This window comes from Sciurus carolinensis, chromosome 11 (assembly GCF_902686445.1).
Source record: "Sciurus carolinensis chromosome 11, mSciCar1.2, whole genome shotgun sequence".
Lineage (NCBI taxonomy): Eukaryota > Metazoa > Chordata > Mammalia > Rodentia > Sciuridae > Sciurus > Sciurus carolinensis.
In genome coordinates this window covers 62859320-62886143 of record NC_062223.1, presented here as the reverse complement: position 1 = coordinate 62886143, position 26824 = coordinate 62859320, and the positions used below count along the sequence as shown (strand labels likewise).

The following is a 26824-nucleotide window of genomic DNA, read 5'->3' as shown; positions in this document are numbered from 1 at the left end:
CACTTAAGAAAGAGGTCAGATGCTACGACAGGGTACAGACATTGAAAAGAAGAAACATGAGGCAACTTGATGAGCAAAGTAGGAAGCTCGAAGCAACCAGCAAGGGTCCTTTCCATTCTGAAAGCTCTGCCCTTGGTTGACCCTCCTGCTGGGTAAACCATCCCCATCCTGCTGAGTCCCAGCATCATGAAGGGATTTTGAATTTAGCCCCAGCGGTCCCTTTTGAGAACAATGATTGCCATCAGCTACACTGCCGAGCTTGGACAAAACCAAGCACAGATGCGAGTGGCCTTTATGCAGTGGGAAATGTTTCTTGGCTCAGACCAGTCACGGTTTACATTGTCCAGCACTCTGGGTGGCACTGCTAATACAGAGTGCATGCTTCTTGCCAGACCGTTGACATATGGTAGACACTCAGAACTGTGCAATGGATCTAAAAGAGTTGAATTATGGGTAAAGTCAATATATTGAAAACATGTCAGATCAACACACCCTCAGTGCTTCCTGTATGAAAGGCATCGTGCCAAGTGCTGGAGGCGCCACAAGGGGCATGTCAGCCCTACCCTGAGAAATCTTAGAATTTAGTCAGAAGTACAACATGTAAACATGTAATAAGCCACAGCATAAATTGTTATTGAAGTTGAACTCACCAGCAAGAGTACACAATGCCTAATGAACAGCAAAGGCCAACCACGATCTGCAAGTTCAGTGGAAGAACAGGTCACTTCTGGCGGTGCTGGTCAGTGAGGTCTGAGGAGGAGGTGAGACTGTGACAGATAAGTGGGCGTGATTAGGCAGAGAGGAGAGAGAAGAGAATTTCTAGTTGATTGAGAAGCATGTATAAAAGCTAGGAGGGGACTAGGCACGCGTTCCATGCATGGTGAAAGGCAGAGCTGAGTTCGGTAGTTGGGAAAGTGGTGTATTTGTCCATTTTCTATTACTATAATGAAGTGCCTGAGGGTGTGAAACTTAGAAAAAGAGGTATATTTGCTAACAGTTTTGGAGGTTTTTTGAGAAACCTCTTGAGTGCAGCACATGGCAGATGGAATCATAATGGAATCACTTGTGAAGGAAGAGATCAGATGACAACACAGCAAACCAGAGCAAGACCTACCCTAGGACCTACCTTAATCCTTTCTAAGAGCAGTGCCTCATGACCTCTCACTAGGCTCTCCCCCTTAAAGGTTCCACAGCCCCTAACATTGGTGCACTCTGGGGACCAAGCTTCTGATGCTTGAGCCCTCAGAGACAAACCACTTCCAAACCACAGCAGGGGGGTTGTCAGATCCAAAGGGTGGCTGTCACCCAGTGTTCAGGATGGTGGGTGTTTCTCCAAGAGTTGGGACTGTTCGTGAGTGAGGAAGGAGCCTTCATTAGAAGACCTTCTCTATGTCAGGCCCTGTGCTGAGATGGGACAAGGGTGGAGAGTGGAATAATTTGGGCATGGCACCTTTGCTGCCTACTAATCTCTGAAAGGAACTGATAACGTGCCAGAGGAGACAATTTCATCCCAGATCAGAGTGGCAAGGAGAGAAGATGGTTAGGAGGCGACGGCAGTAATGACACAGGATTCCTTATTTAGTCTTCCTGTGGGGACATCCTTCCTTAGGGTGCGGGTGGAGAGGCCTGGGTGGGTACTAACAAGCAGGAGACTGAGTGCCTCTCATTCAGAGCAATGCAATGCACAAGGTTACAGTTTTGCATTCAGTTTCATGCAGTTTTTTGGGGATTCAAGGATACTCTGAAACCCATCCATGAACCAGAAATCCCTAGCTGAAAACAGTAACCACCCTCCCACCCCCAGCCCTGCCAGTTCTGCTACTGTACAGGATGCTCATTACCACAGTAGAAACTCTGGAATAACAGGAAGGCCCTTGGAGAAATGGAAAGGATGGCAGGTGGCCCTGTCCTGTCACCTGATTGTTTCCTTACATCTGAGGGGACAGTGCTCTGGCTGTCAGCCCCAACTCACAGAAAGCAGGTAGGCCACCAACCAGCAGGCTAACCGTATGAGGCATTAGTAATCATGGCTCTCCAACATCAAAGGAACCGAGAGCCTGTCGGTTGTACCCAGCAAAGGGGGAAGGAGCTGAGGCCAGGGCACAGTGGGACCAGCTGCAGAGTGAAGGTGTGCTGAAGCCAGCCAGAGGGACCTTGTGTCGGGGCAGCATTGCCTCTTCCTTAGAGGCAGGGGGATTATGTGATTACACCCACGCCCTGCTGCGGCACAGCGAGGACTCTGCACGCACCGGGAGGAACACCCGAGAAACCCAGGAGCGTTGCTTCGCTTTCTATTTCTTGTTTTCCAGCTGAGACAGCTTCTATTTTGGATCAGAGCTTAGTCTGGAGAGAAAGCAGTTGAAGTCTTGGGATAAAAATTTAACCTTAATCTTTGGGGGTGGTGGGGGGAAGCATGGGTCTCAGTTAGAGACTTTATTAACTAGAATGACAGTGACATCATTTCTTACAACATGCATTCAGACCTCATCATGATGCCTAAGCTTTTGGGGGCCAGGAACCCCTCTGGGGAGCAGATGAAAGCTATGAATTCTTACCTTGAAAAATGAGCTTGAGCACATCACACAAAATCTCATCATCCTAAAATCTGTCTGCAGACTCCAAATTAAGAACCCCAAGTTCTGTAAGTGTTGGCCAGACCCCTGGTTAAGTTTCCAGGGATGCAGGAATGAATAAGATGCAGTTTCTAGGCTCACAGGGGCTCATGGTCTAGGGAGGGTTTGTAGATGTGAAGGAGGCACAGGGGACAGTCAGGGAGGCTGCCACTGAATGACCACATTAATGGTGTGAACCATTACTAATCCTGGTCTCAACCATGTCAAACAAACAGTGAAACTGCCAGTTGTCACTCAACTGGTAATACCCCAGGTACCAATATCATATTGTCAAAGGCCAAATAGCATACTAAGGTTGAAAAAGCAAAGTCATTTTTCAGAAGCATCAAAACCTGATTCATGTATTCTTTTTTAATTTTTATTATTATTTTTTTAATTTAAATTTTTATTTTTACAGACTGCATTTTGATTCATTGTACACAAATGGGATATAACTTTTCAATTTTATGGTTCTACACAATGTAGATTCACACCATTCATGAAATCATACATATACATAGGGTAATACTGTCTGTCTCAATCTACTATCTTTCCTTCCCCCACCCCCTCCCACCCCATTTTCCTCTACTCCATCCAAAGTTCTTCTCTTCCCCACCCCCCACTACCCCCCTCGTAATGTATCATCATCCACTTATCAGAGAAAACATTCAGCCTGTTGTTTTTTGGGCTTGGCCTATTTCACTTAGCATAATATTCTCCAATTTCATCCATTTACCAGCAAATGCCATAATTTTATTCTTCTTTATGGCTAAGTAATATTCCATTGTGTATATATACCACAGTTTCTTTATCCATTCATCAACTGAAGGGCATCTCGGTTGGTTCCACAATCTAGCTGTTGTGAATTGAGCAGCTACGAACATTAATGTGGCTGCATCGCCGTAGTATGTGTTCTTAAGAGAACAAATGTTTTTGCCTGATGATGTATGTGAGATAGTACCTTCACCCCAGGTTCAAGAATTAGACATTTATCTCCTTGGCATGTTTAAGAAACTCTGTGGTTAATTTAAGCTAGAGAGAAGAGATCATTAAGAGTCAAAAGATGCTGAAAAATATTCTTAGTTGGTTTTAAAACAATTATAGAAAATGAGAAATGGTCCTGTTTACTACCCAGAATTGCCAACCTGTTAGAGCTTTCAGAACTGGGACTTTGTCCAGCAAGCTATTCATTTTGTTCATTTGAGTTTGTTTAAGAGTTTTTCCAACAACTGACAAATTTACAGCTACTGATCTAGCAGCTACCTCTATGGGCACGTGAGAGCTGCCCAGGAGGAAAATGAGGAATACTTCCCTGGCCTGTACTTTCCTGTCAGACTTCCACTCGGCCCCTCCTTCCCTTTACGACCCTGTCTGTTTTCAGACTGGAGTGTATACTTGAAGACCTGCCCCAGGAAAGAGCAGTGGGGACCTCCTGGTTCCCAAATCCCAGGCCCTCTTCTGAGTTGTTCTTCCAGGAGACTCTTCAGCTCAAGGCCTCCCTGCGCCTCCGTCTCTGAGGCAGCCTCCTGGCCTGCTGTGTGGGGTCAGGCAGCACCTGGCTCTTCCCTCCCTTTTGAACTTCCCACCTCTGCACTCCCACCTGACTCAGTCAGGCACACTTTCAGGAGCAGGGTTCATTAGAAAACAACTAATGCTTTCAATAAACAGAGGTTCGTTTTTCTCACATAATAAGAAGGCCAGAGGTAAGTGACTGCTGGTATTGTTTCAGCAGCTAAACGACGTCAGGAGTAGTATCTCTGATTTTTCTCGGCCTTTTCTGCATGGTGGCAAAATGACTACCTTGCTTCACCCATTGTATTTGTAATAGAGGTTGGAAAAAGAGGCACGTAGGCTGGGGTTGTGGCTCAGTGGTACAGCACTGGTCTAGCATGTGCCTAGCATGAGTGAGGCACTGGGTTCAATTCTCAACGCTGCATATAAATAACTAAAATAAAGATCCACTGACAACTAAAAAAATATATTAAAGAGGGACAGGTCAGGTGATCATAAATTTCTTCTATCTGGAAAGCAAACTTCCTCAGAAGGTTTTCCCTCCATGTTAAAGCCTCCCTTTGTTTTCCTGAGGTGATGTACGAGTCACCTCACTCCCAGGAAGGCTGGAACACAGGGGTGGGCCATCATGACTGACTTGCCTGGTACAATCCCAGACAAAATGATAGTCCTGTTAGAATGGAAGGAAGAGATGTTGCTAGACCCCAGCACTTGCTATGCAGTATTCTGATTCTTCGGACTGCATATCTTTTCCTACGGGCTGCCAGTCATTTGGAATCACACACACTATGTCTTATTCATCTTAGTATCTCCGGGTCCTAACACAGTTTTGTAGCATCTACCTTGTTAAATGAATTCATGAGTAAATGAAAGTCTGCTTTTAATACCTCTCACATTTAAATTAATTCTTTTAAAACACATACGGTTTTATTTTCTTTTTACACCTCTTTAATGATACAAAAATCAATGCCTTGTTAGTTTCCCATTGAATTTGGTTTGGGGATACATTTTAAAGTGCTAGAGAAATAGTATTGACAAGTTATATGATAAAGACGAGGATCTGAAATTGAACAATAATGAGAGAAAATGGAAGCTTGTCATCCCTAGGGTCATTTAAGAGTCTAAGAACAAATAAACTGAGTATTAAAACTGGCTTTCCACTAATTTTTATTTAAATTGGAACCAGGGCTTTATAGATGTAACTTTGCTCAGTGATGTGAGTCATGAGCTCCAGAAACCAATGATCATACGAGGTTAGGAGTGGGTTGTAGTCTTGCTAAGAACCTAACCATCCTTTTATACAGACTCTGGTCATAACGCAAGCTGCATGTGGTAGACAGCACTGCGTGAAGCTGGTGCCCCTGAGGCAGGTTGAAATGTCTTCTCAGAGCAGATGACACTCCTTCAAAGTCTGTCTTGGGTGGAGAACCTGCCATGGATCTTTCTTTCTTTCTTTCTTTCTTTCTTTCTTTCTTTCTTTCTTTCTTTCTTTCTTTTTTTTTTCCTTTTGGTGTATAGCTCTAACTGCTGCAAAGTCTCTATCCTTAGTTACAGACCTGGCCTCTCAGATTCCGAGTCCAGCTCCAGTGTCAATTTTCTGAGAAGTTATTCCTGATTGACCTCATTTCTGTCAGCACTTCCCCCAGCTCCACCTCTGCCTCCACCCTCTCTCAGCCTTTCCACATCTGAGTCACCACTGTGCTTGTAGACAATTCTCTGATTGAAGGGCTCTAACGGGCTATGTGTTCTGAAAGTCATTTGGGTCAGTTTTGTCCTAGAGAATGGTAGGTTAGGCACATTTTCTTCAGAATGGCATGATCTGGCTCTCGGCTAGCCCATTGTAGAATTTTATTACCACACTCAAGCCCAGGGGATTCTATCAATGTCAGCATCGCAGTTGGACTTATGACACTTATGTCTTAGTTAGTTTTTATGTCACTGTGACCAAAACACCTGACAAGAACAACTTTAGAGAGGAAAGGTTTTTGGGGGGCCCATGGTTTCAGAGGTCTCAGTCCATAAACAACTGAGGCATTGCTCTGGACCTAAGGCGAGGCAGTGCATCCTGGGAGAAGGGCCATCCAAGGAAAGCTGCTTAGCTCACGGTGGGGCCAGGAAGCAGAGAGCAGAAGAGACCTTGAAGAAGACACACTCCTCCAGCCATGCTCCACTTGCCTACAGTTACCACCCAGCATTCAAACGAGGATGGACTGGTTAGGCTATAGCTCTCACTCCAATAGCTTTACCTCTGAACATTCCTGTATTAACACAGGAGATTTTTCTTTGGTGGGGGGACATCTCACATCCAAACCATAACCTTATGTCCCTAAAAGTTCGTGTCCTTCTCTCAGTGCCAAATGCATTTAGTTCATCTCTAAAAGTCCCATAGTCTTAACAGTTTCAGCATTGCCCAAAAGTTCAAGATCACAAAATCTCTTAGATTCAAGGCAAACTCTTGACTGTGAGCCCCTACAAAAATCAAAAACGAGCTACATATATACAATATTCAGTGGCACAGAGTAAACACTCCCATTCCAAATGGAAGGAATAGGGGTATAAAAAGAAGAGATGGGACCAAAGCACGATGATAACCCAGTTAGCAAACAGTTTCCAGAACTCTACCTGTAACTCTTCATACAGCATCTAGGACAAAAAGATGTCAGATGTGCTCTTCAAAGGACTTGCATAGCCCCACCTCTTTGGCCTTACTGATCACAGCACACATGGGTTTTCATTTAGCCTGGCTCTCCCCATAGCCAGCACCTTTTCTCAGCAGACAGTTCATGTTACTGGTGTCTCTTAGTTCCTAGGGTCTCCATTCCACCTTTGGTTTCATCTTCACAGCTTTATACATTGTCCTCTCAGGGAAAGCCTGCAAGGACTCCAACCCTGCTATACTTTACCTAGCCTCCCAGGCCTTCCTTTGAAATCTTGGTGGAGACTCCATGACTCCTTAACTTTAGCATCCTGCATTCTTGCAGAATAGAACCAGCACAACTTGGATGATGCCAAGGTCTGCTGCCAGTTTGCACAATGCCCGGGCCCCCTGGATTCATAGCTGCAGTGACTTCTGAGTACCTGCATAGCTCAGCATAATGAAACAACTTCCTAAACTTCCCAACCCTGTATAAGCAGGGTGCCCCATGATTTCTTCTCAAAGGAAATTTTCCTTCTATATCCATGAACCTGCAGTGGGTGTAGTTTTGCAAATTCCTGAGATGCCCTTGAGGCATTTTTCCTAATATTTCTGTGCAGAGTACTTAGCATCTCTTTAGGGGCTATAATCTTTTTAGCAAGTATACCTTCCTTGGCTCCAGTCTTACATGTATTTTACTGGCTCAAATGTGTTTTAAGTCCTTTGATTCTATTTTCTGCTGCTCCCAATTCTCACAGTAAACATAGCTAAAAGCTGCCAACAATACCCATGCCACTGCTATGCAGCCTTGAAACATCCTCCACCAGATTAACTACTCCATCACTTTTAAATTAATCCTCACACAAAGTCTCAGAGCATGGGCAAAATGTAGCCAAGTTCTCTGCTAGAATACAACGTGAATGACCTCTAATCTAATTCCCAGCAGAGTCCTCATTTCCCTCTGAAACTTCACGAACACAGTAGTCTGCAAAAGAGCAAAGACTTCTGAACCACGTGTCAGGTCAGTTACAGCAACAATCTGACTTCTTGGTATCAGCTTTTGCATCACCATAACAAAAATGCCTGACAAGATCAACTTAGAGAAGAAAATTTTATTTAGGGCTTATGGTTTCAAAGGACTCACTCTTCACAGACAGCTAAGTCAATTACTTTGGTTCCCAAGGTGAGACAGTATATCATAGGGGAAGAACCAAGACAAGGAAAGTTGCTTGGTTCATGGTGGGGTCAGGAAGCAGAGAGAGGAAGTGCCCACAGGGAAGATACGCCCTCTAGCGCATACCCTCCGTGACCCACTTCCTCCAGCCACACCCCTCCTGCCTACAGTTAACAGGCAGTCATTCAAACTAGGCTGGACTGATTAGGTTAGAGCTCTCACAATCTAATCACTTTACTTCTGAACATTCTTGCATTAACACAGGACCTTTTGGGGAGACACCTCACGTCCAAACCATAACAACTTAAGTTTTGCAAAACATTGCCATTGGATGAAACTGAGCAGAGTACAATCTCTGTTGCAATTGTGTATGAATCTATAATTCTCTAAAAAACATTCTGAAAAATTAAAAAACAAATTATTTTTACCTCTCTGTCTTTTGTTGCAGTTACTGACAACACTACAGGTACATTGTCATGGGCTTTCTAGAATACCTGTTAGCTCCGAAAGTTGTAAGTCTGCATCATGACAGGCACACAGCCTCTTGGTGAATGTGAGACCATGGTCAGGTTAGCACTTGACATCCTCAGGAAGTAAAATAACACAGATAACCTCAATACCCAAAGATAACATCACTTTGCCTTCAATATTTTTCTCCATGTTACTCTTTCTTTGGTAGAAGGGAGTAAGTATTGCTGATTATAAACTGAACTACCTCTATGGAAAACATTCCTGAAATCATAGAGAAATTTTATAAAGTATTCCAAGAAGTGTTTGGTAATAGGGAATTTACTGGAATTGGGAAGAAGAAGGTTGGCAAAAATCATCTGGAGACCACAAACCCAAGGTTCATTTTGGTCATTCATTATCTCTGTCTGAAGCAGCTGGCCAAGGTAGCACCCTCACTCCTCAGTCCACAGTGAAGGAGAGACCTGACATCAGTCATGATAGCCACCTTTTATTAAGCACTTATTATGTGCCAGGAACTTCATTAAGGGCTGGTGATTTTACAATAGCAATAACAGCTACCACATACCAAATTGCTACTAAGTCAACATGCTATAGTAGGACCTTCTGCAAATCATTTTCGCATGATGATACACTAGCCACTGAGGAGCCAGGCATATTTTTTAAGTTATTTCATGGTCTGATCTCTCCCAAGTGCTTCAGTTTCTGAGATCTCCCTTCCCTGCCCTTTTAAACACTAGTCAGGAAACCCACAACTTAGTGAATTCTAACAACAGGCAAATTCCCTAAGGGAAAAAAAACAGCAAATGAATGAGCCCATTAGACAGAAAAGGGTCCAGCAAGCACTTTAAAGATTTAGAATGATGTTTTTGGAAATGTCCACTTTATGTTTAAAAGAAAACTTTAAAGATGATAGTGAGTTACTTAGAACCTCAATTTTCCAAAGTCTGAGGGGCTAACATACTGAGAAATTTAATTTAGATTTCCTTCCATGTTCTCTCATGATAAGAGAGCATTCAACACATAAATGCTCTGCAAAAGGACTGCCCAGTTGTGACACAGAATGGGAGAAGATTTGTCATTTTGAAATGCTAAGGGAATTCTTACTAACAGTTTTCCTGTCTTATAAAACTATTATTTCCCTGAACTATAGTATGATTTATAAACCTCAGCTGAGTTTTATACTTTTAATGGGAATAGACTCAAAGGAAAATGCATTTTCTCAGAATGCAGAATTCTCTCAGGAGGTGACCAAACAAGGAATAAAGAGAAGCTTCTTCTACAATGAAGTGTTCCAAAGTCTTGTTCCCTGCTAGCACATCCATAGGTGAGTGTCAGTCCTCCTCAGCATTCTAGGCTCAACTTGACCCTCTTTCCCACTCTACACACTTTCCCTGGGTAACATCGGCCACTACAAATTCTTCAACTCTGACCTTGGCCAGTGACCCTCACATCCATATACCCACACCCCCTCAGGCCTTCCCTGAGTTACAGGTCCCTATGTCTAACTATCCACTAGATTGACCACCATCATGTCCTACAGCCACAAATTCTCTCCTTCTCCACAATCCCTTTTCCTTCTGCTTGAATACCAGTATCGGAATGACACCTTCACCCACAGAAATAAGGAAGATTTGCTTCCTGCTCTCAAGAGCCTTAAAATCTAGCGCAGGAGACAGAATACTAATGAGGCAGGTACTCTGTTAATAAGTGTTGTGCTCAGAGAAGCCCAGGCAGTCTGGCTCTCATGGGAAGGACACCTGGTCACAGAGTCAACCTCTAGGAAGAAAAATCTTCCTTGGGTAGGAATTAGGTAACTGAAGTATGTGTGTATGGCGAGGGGTGTTGGGAACCCCTGAGGCGCAGCAGCAGAGATCTGGTGGGTAAAGACCCTGGGTGGAGAATATGGAAGCATGGAGCTAGGTATGAACAGTGCCCAGAATGAGGACTCTGAAGGCGTTGCACAGAGATGAGGCCAGATCACAGGCAAGACCAGAAGACTGATATCCCCATTTGACCTCCACAGAGTTTGAAACTCAAAGGGCATGATGTAGACAGCTGGCCAAGCTCAGCCTTTGGGTGGAATGTTCAGGTTCTGGGGAGACCCTCCACAGTCTTGACCTTCCACACTTTGCTCCATGAGAGGATTGAATGATCCAAGGAAAATCAGTGTGGGGTAGCATTTACCAGTAAAGCCTCAGAGTAACTTTCCCTTATATATATGCTACCATCTTGAATCCTTTCAATCTGTGCGAGCATAAGACAGACCACAGACTTTACAGTCAGACAAGGGAAACTTCCAAACACTGTACCTCCATCACACTTACCTGGAAGATAAGGGTGAAATAGTCACAACCCTTTATCTAAATCCCACTGAAAACCAGAGCATTTGGTAATATTGCCAAAACTCACCTAACTGATATGAAGCCATTTATGGATTTTATTTACCCTCAGTATGAATCATCTAACATTTTGCTGCTAAATATTGATATATTTGCTTATGGAGGGGGTCTTAATGCCATATGTGACATCTTAATTTTCTAATATCTAAAGAATTTTGAATTCAAAAGCATATCCAGCCCAAACATTTTGAATGAAAAAAATTTGAGGATATGTGTATGTGTGTGTGTGTGTGTGTGTGTGTGTGTGTGTAGTACAAACTGCACATAATAAGGGTTCAGAAATGACAGTGAATATTAAACAGGGAGTTGACTGCCTTAGATTTTATAAAACCCTGAGGGGTGAGGAAGTTGAAACATCTTACAGGAAATACATGTTTTCCATCTCTGGTCCCCCCCAAATCTTTACAATCATTTTTCAAAAGATGGCGATAATTGCTCTTCGTGATCATGCCTTTAATTCATAGGTAAAGCCATTGTCCTGCCATTCACAAAAAGAGGAAGAAAGTTCAGAGTATTAGTTACAGATGCTAGCAGAGGCTGGTGAGTGTGATTCTGGGAGAGAAAGCAGTCAGGTAGGGGCCCAGTAGAGCAGAAGAGGGGGTCAGACAAGGAGGTGAGCATCAAAAGTCTGGGACTCAGGGAGCTTGGCAGGAAGTGGTGACAAACGGAGACAGAGATTGTTTGCAGATCATAAAGAGCCTTGAATGCCGGATGCTTGCATGTTATCCTGTAGATCAGTGGTTCCCAAAAATTTCAAGCAAGAAAATTTAATTGAAACAAAATTCGATTTGCATGTACCTCCGAACGCTGGCAGCCACACTCCAACTCATTTTTACTTTGTGGCCCAAGTGCCCTTTCAAAAGAGCAAATCTGATCATCTTGGTCCTCAGGGCATGCCCTAGAAAGCTATCTCATTAAACATGGAGTGAAATACCACCTCCCTGCAGGCGCTGGGTGATGGGGCCCTGCCCATCTCCACAGCTCGTTCCACATCACCTCCTTGACTTACCACTCCTGTGCTCTCCTGTGAGCCCTTGTCCCTCCCACCTCAAGGATTTCATAAGGATGCCTTCTCCCTTTCTTCTCCCTCCCGCTTGCCTAAGTGACTCCTACTCTACCAAATCTGAGCCTGGCTGTCCTTTCTGGGGGGAGGCTTTCCCAGCTTGCCCAGGGCCCTGTGTTGCGCTCTCCTGCACTTGTGAATGTCTCCACCTTGGCACTTCTTCACAGTTGGGTTAAATCATTAGCTGCAGGTTTGGTTCTTTGATGCTTTCCCCTTCTGTACTGTAAACTTTAAGAATGGGAAGTGCAATCCCATCTGTCTCGTTCAAGGCAGTGTCCCTGGTACCTCCCCCAGTGCCAGCCACTAAGCAGGCCCCCAGCAACCACGTGTTGAAAAAGAAAAAGAGAAAGGAAAAAAATAAATAAATAAATGCAGCAGGAAGACAAATGGAGAGGAAGCTGCTGTGGTTGAAATAGGGATGGAGCTTTTGGTTGCAGTAAGTGGGGAGCCTGGGATACTTCCCACCAGGCCTGCTCCTTGTCCTCCAGGGCTGCCCCAGGCACAGGGTAGGGATATCCTGAAGGGCTGGTTGATGGCCTGACCGGTGCTCTGATTAACAAAAGGCTTCTTTATTTGGCTTGGGGGGGAGATGAATATTATTTTCTTGGCCTGAGGAAACTCTCCCACTTAATGATCCATAGAATGGATAAATGATCAAAGTAGCTTTGTGTAGACAGGAAGCATATTTCATTCATTTATTTCAACATCTCATCTCTCTTGGGTAGAGAAAGACTATAAAAGACATCTGTAGGCTGGACTGGATTGTGTTCTTTTGTGTAAGCCTGGATGTCGAGTAGATGTTTCTTGGGAAAGTCATCTTGGCCTTGGCCCAGACCATCGGGAAATCGCCTCTGTCCTCCACAGATCCCTGGCACTCTGACCATCCCTGGGTGTGGGATCACGTGATGCAGGGCAGATCCTGTGACTCCAGCACTTACTCAGTGTGGTCAGCTGTAATGGAGTCGAGGGATGCCTTTATCTGTTAAATAGGGTGAATCGAAGTGAAAATTACCTTTTGATTGAGGAGCATTGCTGAAGAGAATCGATAGAAATGGCCTGAGATTTATTGGCACCATCTCAACTTTAAGTGTTGTAGACTTTCAAATTACTGGAACACTGGGTTTCAGGATTCAACCTCTTCAAGGCCAGCTGAAAATAAACAACAGAGTGAGTTAAAGAACTAGTGTGTCTGCAATTCCAGATTAAAGAGAAAATATGTGCTGACCAAAAGTAAGTCATTTTTCAACCTCAAAATATGCTTTCCAGATTCTAAGAGCCTGTGTTTGACATGTTTAAGAGGGAGAGAGATCACAGCTGAAGTTGTCTTTGTTCAGAATGTAGGAGACAGTTTTGTCTAGACTTTCAGGAAAGATATAGAATGACATTTTCAGAACATATCAAAATATATTTTTAAATTCCTTTTTTTCCCTTCAGGAAGAGATTTGACATGCTTCTATAATTTGAATTCGGTTGATCTATAAATGGCCTCAGTGGTTTAATATGAAGAGTAGAGTAAAATGAACCATTGAGAAAGGCTTTGAAAATGCTGTTAGTTCCCTTCCTTGCCTTATAATAATAATATTACTGACAACAACTTGATAACTAATATTGAGTGGCTTCTAGGCATGTGCTAAGCTCTTGACATACCTTCTCTGACAGTTCACAGTAACACCCATGAGATAGTTATTATTATTGTGCCAATTTCTATATAAAGAAACTGAAGCACAGTGAGCTGGGATGACTAGCCCAGAGCCACACAGCCCTAGTGGCCCAACAAGGACCATGTCTGACTGATCCCTTGCACCCATCCTCACCATTATGTGGTGTGTTCTCTTTCCCACAGGGCCAGCATCGTGCAGAAACGCATCATTTATTTTCAAGACGAGGGCTCTCTGACCAAGAAACTTTGTGAACAAGGTAAGCCTTTGCAGGTGGGGAGGGCTAGATAAATGGAAGGGGCTCTTTCAGTTCAAGCATCCTGCTGCAGGAATTAAGGCGATTGGGCTTTCTGAGTCCCTCTGGGTTCTGCTTTCTCACGTAGCTCCAATTTTTAATCTGGCTGTGTGCTGTGGATAATTGGATCCGCCTTAAGCTCTAATTACTCAGCTTGATTCCCTGGGTAGGAGATAATGTACCTTATATTGGTGTCGTCTTCTTATTTTTGTGAAACAGTGATTATTCTGGAGAGGTTCCTTGGAATAACTCACAGAACTTAATTAAGGAATGCACAATTGTGAACCTTTAAAAAGTCTATAATGATTCTCTGGAAAAATCACTCCAAGGAACTCGTGTGACATCCGGGCAATATGGGAGATTTTCTCCAGGGAAGGCCAGCAGTGTGTGGGGATGCCATGGGGGCACTGACCTTGTGATTGCATCAAATTCAAGACTCTGGTTCTTAGATTTGCAAACTCATCAATGCCCTCTCCTTGGAAGGCATGCTGAGAAAGCTCATGGAGCCTATGTAGACTGGGAAGGTTAGAGCAGGGACCTGGATTCAAGTCAGGCCTGGGTTTGAATCCGCCTCTGTCCTTCCTAGCCATAAGACAAAGTAAGTAAAGTAGTGCCGGGCCTCCTTGGCACATAGCAAATGTTCCTATGTAAGTGTGAGCCATGGTAAGCTAATTCCAAGTTTGTTCATTAATCTACTCTAAAAAAAAAGACCTTAAACATCTGAGTGTGTTTTGAAGTCATTAGATAACTAAATAAAAATAGAAGATGTTCTATAATCATACAGCTTAACTATCTCATTTCTATTCATTTTTGCAGAATTTTTTATTTGCATTTAGAGCAATTAGTCTTTTGAGAATAAATAATTTTCTCCAACTCTAACAAATCATAAGCTACTAAGAAAGGTTGATAAAGGTCTTCTGGGAAAATAGTAATGATAGCTAATATGTTTTGAGTGCTTGTTATATGCCAGGCACTATTCTAAGGACTTCATAGGCATTAATCACGTAATCTGCACGACAACTCTGTGTGGTAAAGATGATGATATCATCCCGATTGTACAGATAAAGAGCCTGGGAAACAGTGTAAATGGCTCTCTCTACATCATACAGCCAGTGGTACAACGAGAAGCTGAACCACCACCCTTCCATCAAAGAAAATACGTCCTATTTCAGTAGCTTGCAATCACTTTTGGCAGGTCAATGCATTGTCTCCCGACAGATGAGCTGGAGCACAACTACATTCTATATGGAGGGTTGTGGAGCCAGAGGATGCCCTGCCATACTTGCTGTCAGGGTCACCCTGCCATCAGGGCCAGGGGGCTGTGGGCCACAGGGGATACCACCACACATGGCTTTGAGGGCTTTCTTTTCCTGTACTTAACTAATCAAAAGCTAATCCAAGCAGAGAGCTTTCTCAACTCTTCAAGCTCATGGTGCCTGAATGAATCCCATTCCTGATTCCCCTGCCTTAAGGTTACATCCAGGTCCTGAGGGTTGGAATTGTAGATGTTTGGATCACACAATCATAGGCCACCTCTTGGTCCTCCCCCATAAGTAGCTGATGGCTCCATTGCATGTGGTTCCGTTAGTCTGTCAGAGGACGGCCTTATTCCCAGGATTTGAGGGTTCTGAGGAGACCCTTTACTGACATCCCCATTAACTAAAGGGTACTTTCCAAATGCTCAATTCAGATGTTGTATAAAACCTTGTCTAAGCTGTGAATGGGCTAAAATTCTATAGATACAATGCCAATAAAATGGCATAGCGAATCTTTAGTTGTTTCTCTTACAGAGCTTATCAAAATGACTAATCATGCATCTCTGTACAGACTACTAGCCAATGGCAACTTAGTAGGAAAAAAAAAAGTGGGGGTCGGGGTGCAACAGGTCCTGGACTGTAGATCATTAGATATAGTTGTGAATGATTCCCAGAGACTGCGGATCCATAAAGAAATCAGTCAACAAAGAAATCAATCAACATACCTTAAGAAAGTCTGTACAATGTAAGCACAGAGCAAAGGGATTTTTAAAATATGTATTATCACTTAATTATCACCAGTTTTTTTATTAAAATCTCTATAGTCTTTGCTTCCTTGAGTCAAATCAAATCTATCAAGAATGAGGACAGTGAAGCTTGGAGAGATTAACTTTTTTTTCCAATGGAAGCCATTAATCCATAGGGGAAGAATTAAATGCCATACAGATAAAAAGTAATAGCGATCATTACTTTTTAAAGGCAACATAAGCATTAAGTTACTTACAATTAAGAACAGAGAAACATAAAATATTCAAAAAGGTGACCTGTAATAAACATGCACACGACACACTTTAATACCATCTCATAAACCAAGGAGAGAGACCAAGGGGAGGAAGGATAAAGAGAAACTCAGAGGGAGCAGCACATGAGCAGAGACAGAATAATAGGATAAAGAAAAAAAAAAGGAAAGAAGAATGAAGAATGCAGAGCAGGCAACGAATTAAGAAGTAGAGAAGGGGAGAAAGGAAAACTCAGGCCTTGCTCCTTGCTAAAGTTGCCTGCACCTGGCAGCCCTGCTGTGGTCCTGCGGGGGGCAAGCTAAGGCTCCTCCTCACCACCCTTTGAAAGCCTGGTTCATTATCAGTAGGAAAGAGTTGTTTTCAAACCTCGAAATTTAATTTTTAGATGAAAGTTTAATTTCCTTTGGAATTCCAAAAGATTCATTGTAAATGTATTTCTTTAAATCCTTGGAAATCTCTTTAACTTTACCACCTAAATCTGGAAGCCTTTTGGATAAGGGACAGCTACCAAATGGCCTCCGGGTCTTCCAGAGATGACGGCTGCCTTGTTTAACTGCGGTTGGTAGTTACAATCGAAACCCCAGCATGTATCTCTTACTTCTGAATTCTGTTCTCAAAGCTAGTTTTGGTTTTTTACAATATAGTTGATCATAATGAAAAAGGACAAAATCTTCAATAGTTACTGGTTTATGCTGCCTTTCCTGAACCATATTCAATAGGGCTTGTCCCTGAACAATCGAAGTAGCTCGCCCAGGAATAAGATTCAGGCTCCATGCACAGGTGGCAGTGGGGAGCTTGCTCCAAGGCGCTGACAATGCGCTGGCCTATCCCAGGTGTATGAAAAGCAGCTAATTATTTCTACTTTGAGTCAATGCAGCCCTCATTTGGGGGGTTGTTTAGAAATTCTGAAGTTATGGAGGGAGGTGATTTTTTAAACGCACCATTTCTCATTTGGAAAAAGCTAAACAAAAACAACCAAAAAAATTTTTTTCTCTCATTGTTTATGTAGACAAAACCAGATGACTTTCCGGGAGTGAAAGAGTGCAGAGACCAAGGGCATGGGGTCTGGACCCCCAAAGACCTGGGCCTGCACTACTCACTAGCCCTGGGTGAACTTGAGCACATTCCTAATCTGTCTCGGTTTACCAATTGGTAAAATGGGGATAACCAAATACTTCCTAAGATTGTTAGAACAAATGAGGCAATGTATGGAAAGGGATCAGCATATATAAGGACTCAATCGATGCACTGCAGTTGCAATTCTGCATCCCATACTTTTTTCTGCATCCTAGAACCTAGAATTCATGTCTACCCAGCTCCAATTTTGCATGTTCAAACCCAATGAACCCAGTGAATTCCCAAAGGAAGATCTACAAAATGCTCTTTCTGACATTCGAAATGATTTTTATGCTCTTTGTTGCATAATAGTATTCTTTGTATACTATTAAAAAATAAATGTCCAACTTGCAAAAAAAAAAAAAGAGATTTATGTTAATACTGCTAGGGGAACTGAAGAAAAAGCAATTGCAGCAAGTTGCATCTGTAGTCACTGTTTTCATCTTGTAGGAAGCAGAACAGACTAAAAGCAACAAGGCACAGTTAGGAATGTGGGTTTGACAATCGGAAATACTGAATTTATTCATGTAATCTCTCTTTCCTTACTTATCAGCTATTCACAGCTAAAAATGGGGGTGGAGAGAGAATCTGAAGTTTTTCCTGACTGCTTCTATACTCAGAATGAAACCTGAACCTATGAACATATTTCCAACCCCCACCCCTCCTAGTAAAGTCTCTGAAAGCATGATAAGAAGTGATGTGACTATACAAGCAATTAAAATTTTAAAATAATAAAAAAGTTTTTTTTCAGCTGTTCTTTATGTCTCTCTAATTGTTCTCACTGCTTTCCTTCAAAGCCTCCCCTCAGGTCTAGACATTCTGGCCCTTGAGAATATTTCTTGGACAAAACGCACATGTGTATTCCACTTAAAATTTGGTTGGAAAATCCCATTAGCAGAGGAATGGAAGGAGATCGGTCTCCAGAAACGATATCTGAGTACATTTTGTCCCTAGTTTTTCAAGATCTCCTTTGTCTCAAAGACTCTGCCCTATTGGTCTCAGAGATCTCCTCAAACTTATTAGAACAAAAGCTCTGATTTTTTTTTTTCAAAATGCAGTTTTCATTCTTAGAGGTCCACAAATGCCCAAGTACTGACCTAGTTCTGAGTCTTACAAACTGATGAAAACTATACTTCGTCTTCTTTTTTTAGGAATCAAAGATAAGACAAATCAAGATGGTGCTGCCTTATAGAAGACTCCTTTTTCTTCTCACTTGGGGATTTTTCTGTTTCAGATTCCACATTTGATGGGGTGACTGACAAGCCAATCTTAGACTGCTGTGCCTGTGGAACTGCCAAGTACAGACTCACATTTTATGGAAACTGGTCTGAGAAGACACATCCAAAGGATTACCCTCGTAAGTAGAGTAGCTACTCTGTGGGTTGAGGAAGTGCACATTGTTAAAGTTCTGACTGTGGGATAGACACGCTGAAACCTGTCAGTTCTGCTCACTGTTATCAACTGATTCATGAAACATGCACTTTGAGTAAGTAAATTCATTGAGACAGGCAGATGGAATGGTGATATGCTTTTAGTTTCCTTGTATAGCATTGTTCTGTTTCTCATCTGTGATTTTAAAACTCTTCCTGAAGTCATATTACTTATCTTCAGGTCAGGCATTTGGTAATCTTAGTCCTCAGTTGCAATCCATAATTACAAACAGGTCTTTATGCTGAAAATAACTGCTAAAGGGACTTGCTCTTGACTCCACAGATCAAGGTCAACATCCTCAACTACAGCAGGTGGTGGCCATCAATCAGCCCTTTCCCTACTGGTTCCAGATGCCACCTTCTAATTCCTTCATGACATCATGCTCTAGAAAGCCAAAATCAATCAAAGAGAGCTGTCAGGAAACCCCAAACTTGCTAGTTGGGAGTAGATCCTTAATCAAGACCTTCCCTATTTCTGTTTCTCACACAGTTGTCTCAAAAACTGCTCAACATGATCCCCAATACTGCAAGATAAATCAATACATAAATTTTAAAAGTGTAATATGTGCCAGGCACTGTGCTAAGCTCTGAAGATACAAGAGTGAACCAAAAAAGATTCAGTTTAGGTTCTCATTCCACTCAAAGAATAGTAGGGAAACAGATGCTAAACAAACCATCACACAAAAGGATGTGAACCTTCCATGTACCAAGCATTTTCACATATGTAATATTGTTTAATCCTCAAAATAACTTGGTTTTGTGGTTAAGCTTACTGGGGATCAGAGAGATGTCATGATTTGCCCAGAATCAAATGTAGTGGGTCCAAGATTCAAAAAAGGGTTTGCCAGACTCTTTGTCTTGCCTTTACTTTGGGTTGTCTTTAAGGCCAGAGCTCGCCCATTCTCTCTGGCTGTGGGTGGCATACTATCCATGTGTGGCACTGAGCATGTTTTTCTGTTCTTTGTCTGTTTTGTTCCTGTGCATTTCACTTTGGAGTTACCACAGCTGGGAAGGCACAGTGGGAATGGCAGAAAGAGATTAAAAAGAGGAATTTGGGCCAGGTCCCAGAGGAAAAGGGAGGAAAAGGGCACATGGTTGGGACTTAGAAGACCCAGGCCAGACCAGAACCTTCTTGGTCTCCAAACAGCCCACCCAGGGGGGGACTCCAACATTTCTTGGCAGATCAAGAGCCCTATTGTTTAATTTTACCCATGTACATTCAAAGCTTGGGATCTTAGAAACCTCTTACTAGTTCAATCCTCTGACTGGGATTCAGCCTGATCTGCCTCAGCTGGTGTGGGAGACCTGTGTGAACAAACTTGGACACTCAGTCTGCAGAAGAAAACCACTTGGAACAAGTATGCTGGAAAAAATTTCCCTACAAGCCTCTATCCACTAACCCAGAGGAAATAAAATGTTAGGGGGCCATTACTCATCCTTTGTGATTCTAAGGACTGCTTGCCCTTTTCTATTCTGCCACCATCATTTCCCAGAATTAGTGGGGGGTGGGGTACAAAACCATTGTTTCTGGGTCTTTGGGGCAAATCAAGTATAAATCTACAGAGAATTTCAGTGGAATTGCTGGGAGTTTCTTAACAGTGCAAACACATGTTCCAATTTCCCCCAGATTGTTCCATTGTCAGATATTACATTATACTGTCAGATCATATCCTAATTTTTGATTGGACAGTTTCATCACTATGTACAGAATGGTATTTATCATATCATGCTGCAGTTATTTCTTCAGGAGTCTTTCTTCCCCACCAGACTAAGAAGTCCTCCAGGACTAAAGCCAGACAGGCTGAGCTTTGATTCTTAGTGCCTGGAAGTGCCTGGTGCCTTTCCAAGGACCAGGCACCAACGGCTGAGATCACAGTGGCTTCGCTATAACCTGGGAGGCAGATGTCTAAACTACACCTAGTCACAATGGCTGGTACTGAACAGGGACTGTGGGCTGGACTGTCCCTTCCTTGGAAGAAAAGGTGTGAAAACGCTCAGGGAACTGGAACCACTTGGAAGGGAACAGGCAAGGTCACCTCAGGACCTTGAAATCTCAAAAGTGATTTCTACCAGTCTTAGTTAGGGAATAGGTAAGTTTCCTTTTGTTGCTGCAGAGGTGATTCTGTCTTGACAACCAACCCTGTTGTCAAACCCAGAGAAGCTTCCCCACAACAGTGCAAACTGAAAGACACCAAATTCCCCTCTCTTTTGTTAATCGGTCATCCAAAACACCACTTTTTCTGCAGGGATCTTAGAACATTGGTTCTCAAGCATTTTATTATCAGATTCGCTTTTATATGCTTAAAAATTACTGAGAACCTCAACATATTTTTGTTTACGTGAGTTCCATCTACCAATGTTCACTATATCAGAAGTTGAAATGAATTTTAAAATATTGTTTATTAATTGATTTTTTAAAAGTAACATATAGCAAATTAATAATAAGCTCATTACATGTCGGCATAAATAACACATTTTATGAAAATAACTATGCTGTCCCAAACAAAAGAAAGTTAGTAAAATGAGCATTGTTTCACATTTCTGCCAATTTTTTTAATGACTGGCTTAATAGAAGACACACAAGATTCATCACCTTTTTTTCTGCATTCAGTCTATTGTGGTATATTTTTGGTTGAAGTATAAGAAGAAAATTCTACCTCACACAAATACATAACTGGAAATGGGAAGAGTATTTTAATAACCTTTCCAGATAAATATAAATCATCTTTGATACCATACCACAGGCTACTACCATCTCTAGAAATGATCATTTTTAAAGGTCAATTGTAAGGTGGAATATGAAACTTTGTCAATGGATTTGTACTTGGTTAAGCTAAAATGCATTGCTTACCTTCCACCTTGAATGGAATTTTATAACATCATACGCTGGTCATTTGGAAAACATTGGTTTACTGAATTATACAGATAATCCAAATGCTGAGACTGTTCATTAAACAATATTAAAACTCTCATCAGAAGTGTGTTTAGGTGTTGCAAAGGTATCAAATTCATAGCAATGCATACAGGTTTTCAAGATTCAGATTTTTTATTGAAATCTTAAATTTTATTATTGGCAAAAATTACCCATCAGCTGTTTTCTTTGAAGTGACAGGCACACTTCATTTTTGAGAAAATGTCTGCCAGATTCCAAGTCTGAATAACCATAATTTGTCTGTCATTTGTTCTTTCATGTAAAAATTATGTTTTATGAATGTAAAAGGCAACTAGTCGAGTTTGCACCTCAAAGAATCACAGAAGTGCTTTCATTTGGGACAATCAGAGTACTCCATATACAGCAGAAGTGCTTTTGCATATTTCCCAGTTAGTCACACAATAATAAAAGGATGTGCACTCGAAGGTAGAGATTTAATAAAATTAATCATTTTTATTGTTTCATCAAGGACATTCTTATGTGAAACTAACTTTTCCGTTGTCTATTGTGAGTCGTGGCACTGAAGAAGACATTGACTGCTGACAGTTCAGGGCTGCTGCCTTGACCCGTGCTCAGTGCCAGCATTAATGTCAGCACACTGCAAAGAGCAAATTACTCCTTAGTATTACTATGTAAACAGTTTTCATCTCTCAGACACTCTAAAAGGGTTTCGGGTCCCAGGGTTCTGTGAATCAACTCTAAGAACCTGTGTGATAGGGTAAGATAGCAACCTAAGGTGCTCTTACTCTCTGAGAAAGTTGCCCCTGAGATTCATGATGGAGGCTACATGGAGGGTTGAGCAACACCCTGTACTTTCAACCATCTCTATGGGTCACATCTGCAGGTGATTCTTCTCAATCATGATACAAAACATTTGTTCCAAGTGCTATTTCTGAGGTTTCCCCCATTGTAGTACAGAGTACTCTGCAATTCCCATCCAGGGGTGAGAGTGGGAGGACTAGATGTGGCGAGATGGAAATGCAGGCAGGAGAATGGCCTAGATGGCCTTTGGCATTCCTTTCCTGTTATAAAGACATAAATCTCTGCTGACCATCCAGAAATAGTGAGATCCTCTGAATATATTCCTAATCAAGAAGCTCTAGAAATCCTTTTTAAGGTTGAATCACATAAGTTTTACCTCCTAATTTTGTGGTGAAAAAAACTTGAAGCACAAAGAAATCGGGCTCAGATCATATAGCCAGCAAGGGTCCCAACCAAAATCAGAACTGAGATCCTGATTTCCTTTTATCTTCCTCTGGGGGCTCTCATGAGATAATCTGTCCTCTGCAGTAAATTAAACATCTTAAACACAAAGCATCTTTGGTGGCTGTACTAACATGAAACTCAACTGGTACCAAATTCTGTGCCATACTGAACTGCTGTGCCCACTGTAGAAAGACCTACTCTGCAGAAATCCTAACTAGAAGTCAGAAAAAGGAGATTTGCTGAGCCTGATGGAATTCCTGATTCCTGAAGTATCAGGAACTGCAAGCTCCTACAGCATCTGTGTCTGGGAACTAACAGTCTAGTTCCCAGGCACAGGAACTATGGGAGCAATTGCTTCCCAGGAACAAGGTAACCAGCACATAAGGATGTCCAAGGGCTGGAGACATGCCCAGTCTTTGCCACAAGATTGGGAACTTCCTACCAGGTGCTGAGTCTCATTAGTCTCCAGCTTGCATACAACTCCTGGGTTTTTGACAAATGCTTCCATCCCATAGAGATACTGTCATCTTCCTGGACAACGTAAGGTGCATAACTCGCCCCATTCTTGAAACAGCATCGGTTTTGAAACTGTTTAATAAGTACATATTGATGAAAAGAATATTTTTCCAGGATCCCATTATTAGTATGTTACCTAAAATATTGATATGGCCACTGGGAAATATACTCTTCAAAATTGAAGTTAATTTTACAAAGCAATTCAACCATCTTCTCTGTTGGGTCACTTACTTTTAAAAAATTATTACATCCAATCACATGAGAAACCACCACTTTAACACTTGGCAACTATTTTTATTTCTTTACATATCCATCCATCGACAGAGATCCTACTCACATTCAAACACACTGAGTCCTACTTTTCACACTTGGTTTTCTCTCATAATCATAATTTATTATGGCAGTTTACTCCAAACTATTTATCCAACTATTCTTTTATTGACCGTTTGATGATGTCAGGTCTTTTGCTAGCTTAGAAAGCACTGCAATGAAAACTTTGTATGTACAGTCTCCTCTGTCCTTCCCCTTTTCTTGAAATTATTTCCTTGAAATAATTTCCCAAGAGTAAGACTGCTGGCTCAAAGGATGTGGGGTTTTCTTTTAAAATATTTTTTGACTTGAGATTGCTTGCCTGATTCTTCTCTGAAACATTTGTATTGATTCACCATGTTAACCATAATGAATAAAATATCTATTTCGCAGCATTCAATTGAAGCTTTTCTTATTTGGATTTGGCCAATTTAATGGTTATAAAAAAGAATCTTATTATTTTAAATTGTTATTTGTTTAATTACTAAGACACTTGAATCTTTTTTTTTAATGTTTATTATCCTTTGTCTTTAAATCACTAGGGAGTTGGCATGAATCAAAGTCTGATTTTGCTCATTATCTCCCCAGGGCCTTGCTCATTGTCTGGCACATTGAAGTTCTGAATAAATTGTGTCAAATGCATGCAAGAAGCAGTTTGAAAATGAGTAAAGGAAAGAGTGGAAGGAAAGAGCAATGTAAAGCTACTAAAGAGGTTAGGCCAGGAAAGAGAGGGGACCATACGTGGCCAGGGAGTGGAGAGCAGATTGGATGGGGCCAATGGTATGTGAGAAGATAGGTCAGGAGGACATTGCCATGAGTCAGCAGGTGATGGCTTGGACGATGGTCGGGGGCTGGTGATGGGGAGGTGGTAGATGGGCCTATCTGTAAGCAGCAGATTATGTCATGGATGAGATGTGGCGGAGTAAGGGAGAGAGAGAAGCATCAAAGCTGATGAGCCAGGTGTCTGACTTAGAAATGGTGGAGGTGCTTCTTCTTTTTAAAATATTCCTCAGTATTATTGTCTTTCTATTTTTACAAATGATTTTGAAATCATGTCATCAAGCTCTGTAAAGGATCCTGTCAGAATGTTAAGTGGAGTTGCATTAAATCCAAAAATTGCCTTGGGAATAATTGTTAGCTTAATAATATTTAGCTTGCTTAGTTTCTTCTCATTTATGAATAAAACCAACCATTTGTGGGTTTCCTTAGTACAGAGGCTAGAACTGTAATAACATGTGACTATAGGCTTCCTTTCCCAATCTAAGTTCAGAAACAAAGTTAAATAATGTATTAGTCAGGGTTCTCCAGAGAACCAATAAGAGACAGACAGACAGGTAGATAGATATGGAGATTCGTTATGAGAGCTGGCCCACACAATGATGGGGACTGAGAAGTCCCACAGTCTGCCATCTCAAACTGGAGACACAGGAAAGCCAGTGATGGACCAAAGGCCTGCGATCAAGACGAGCCAATGGTGTACATGCCAGTCTAAGGGCAGCAGAAGACCGGTGTCCCAGTTCAGGCAGACAGGCGAAAAGCAAGAGATGAATTCCTCTGCCATTTTATTCTTTACAGGACCTCAATTGATTGGACAATACCTGTCAACCTTGGGGAGGGCAATAGACTTGATCAAATTCACTGATGCAGATTGTTAATCTCACCCAGAAAAAACCTCGCAGACACACCCAGAAATAATGATTAATCAGGGCACTCAGGACACAGTCAAGTTGATGCATAAAGTCAACCATCACACACTCTCAACAAACAAAAATCCCACTGCTTCCCTCCATAACTGGGAAATTCCTCCCAAAGATGAGTAATTCTGCCCATCAGTGTCTCCCAGGTGTGTGACAGTTCACTTTTGTTCGGATTGGAAATACAGAAGGAAAATCAATGATCCAATCTTCCAGTTAAACATGGAAGATTGAACACACACAGTAATTTGCTTTCCCCAAATCCTACAAGGAAAACGCTAGATGAATAGAGAACCCCACAAGAACAAGAGAAGAGGAAAGAAGTTCACACCAAATAAGATACATCACCAAATTTGGGAAGATGAAGAGCAAATGACAAGTGGCAATTGTCTTAGCAGAGCCAGGAAAGCACCTGCATACGGGACAGTGCGTGAATGTCAACCCAATTCCTGGAACAGAACACAGGAAAACCTCAGGGATTAACAGGCCAAGTGCTCAGCATAGTGAATGAAAAAGACACATTACAATGAAATCTTGGAATAATTGGGATAGGTACAGTCCTTAAAGTACTCAGAAAAATGATATCAAGGCATCAACGACAGATGGCATAAGACAGAGTAATGGACCGACGTCACACTCCACGCCCTTGGTTGTGAATTTCAAGGGACCTGTCTAGCCCAGACTCCATGCTAACTCAGAGAAGTTTTCTCCTATCTCCATGTGCTAGTGGGTTTCTTTTGGCTCATCTTTTCACTGAAAGTCTGCCGCTCACCCGGGCCCTGCCTTTACAGGGAATGGTGTGTTGCCATTGAAACTGAAGCCCCAGGGCAGCCCCAGTTGCAGTCCAAGCTTACAGCGCAGGAGTTGCTTCTTTCTTCAGTTAGGCTCCAAGAGAGTTCTTTCATTTTTTTCTAGCACTTCTAGATATGTTTGCATTGAAGCTTCATGTTTTTTTTTTGGGGGGGGGGCATTACAACCAGCTACACTTGGGAGGGTGGTCTTTAGAGACCTCATTACTTTGCTCTCTCACCCTCTGCCCTCCAACTGAGTAGGAAGCAAAGGACAGCAGAGAGTGAGGTTGTTGTGGTCTTTATCCCCACCCCATCTCCCTCTGTCCCTCCCTGTGGAGGCTGCAGATGGGCCATCCTCTTCCAGAGGCCACAACTTCTGTCAGTTCCCTCCCCTCCAGCTGCAGCTCTCCCTCCTGATTCCCATAGGGAAATATTTCAGGTTTAGGTGCTGTTTTAGTCAGCTTTTCCACTGCTGTGACTAAAGGACCCAACCAGTGCAACTATAGGAGGGGAAAAGTTTATTTGGGGGCTCATGGTTCCAGAGGTCACAGTCCATAGACAGCAGGCTCCATTCCTGGGGCTGGAGGTGAGGCAGAACAACATGTCAGAAGAGTGTGGCAGGGGGAAGCAGCTCACCTGATGATCAGGTAGCAGAGAGAGACTCCACTGGCCAGATACAAATAAACACCCCAAAGCCACGCCCCCAATGACTGACCTCATCCAGCCACACCCCACC

At 42.3% G+C, this 26824-nt stretch overlaps 1 protein-coding gene across 1 annotated transcript in view; it reads left to right on the top strand.

Moving 5' to 3' along the window:
• Positions 1-26824, top strand: part of Spon1 (spondin 1) — a 287820-nt gene that overhangs the window by 108011 nt on the left and 152985 nt on the right. Inside the window, exons 4-5 of the mRNA XM_047518332.1 lie at positions 13710-13783; positions 18445-18567. Of these exons, the coding sequence (XP_047374288.1) occupies positions 13710-13783; positions 18445-18567 (197 nt within the window). The remainder of the gene's footprint in view (positions 1-13709; positions 13784-18444; positions 18568-26824) is intronic.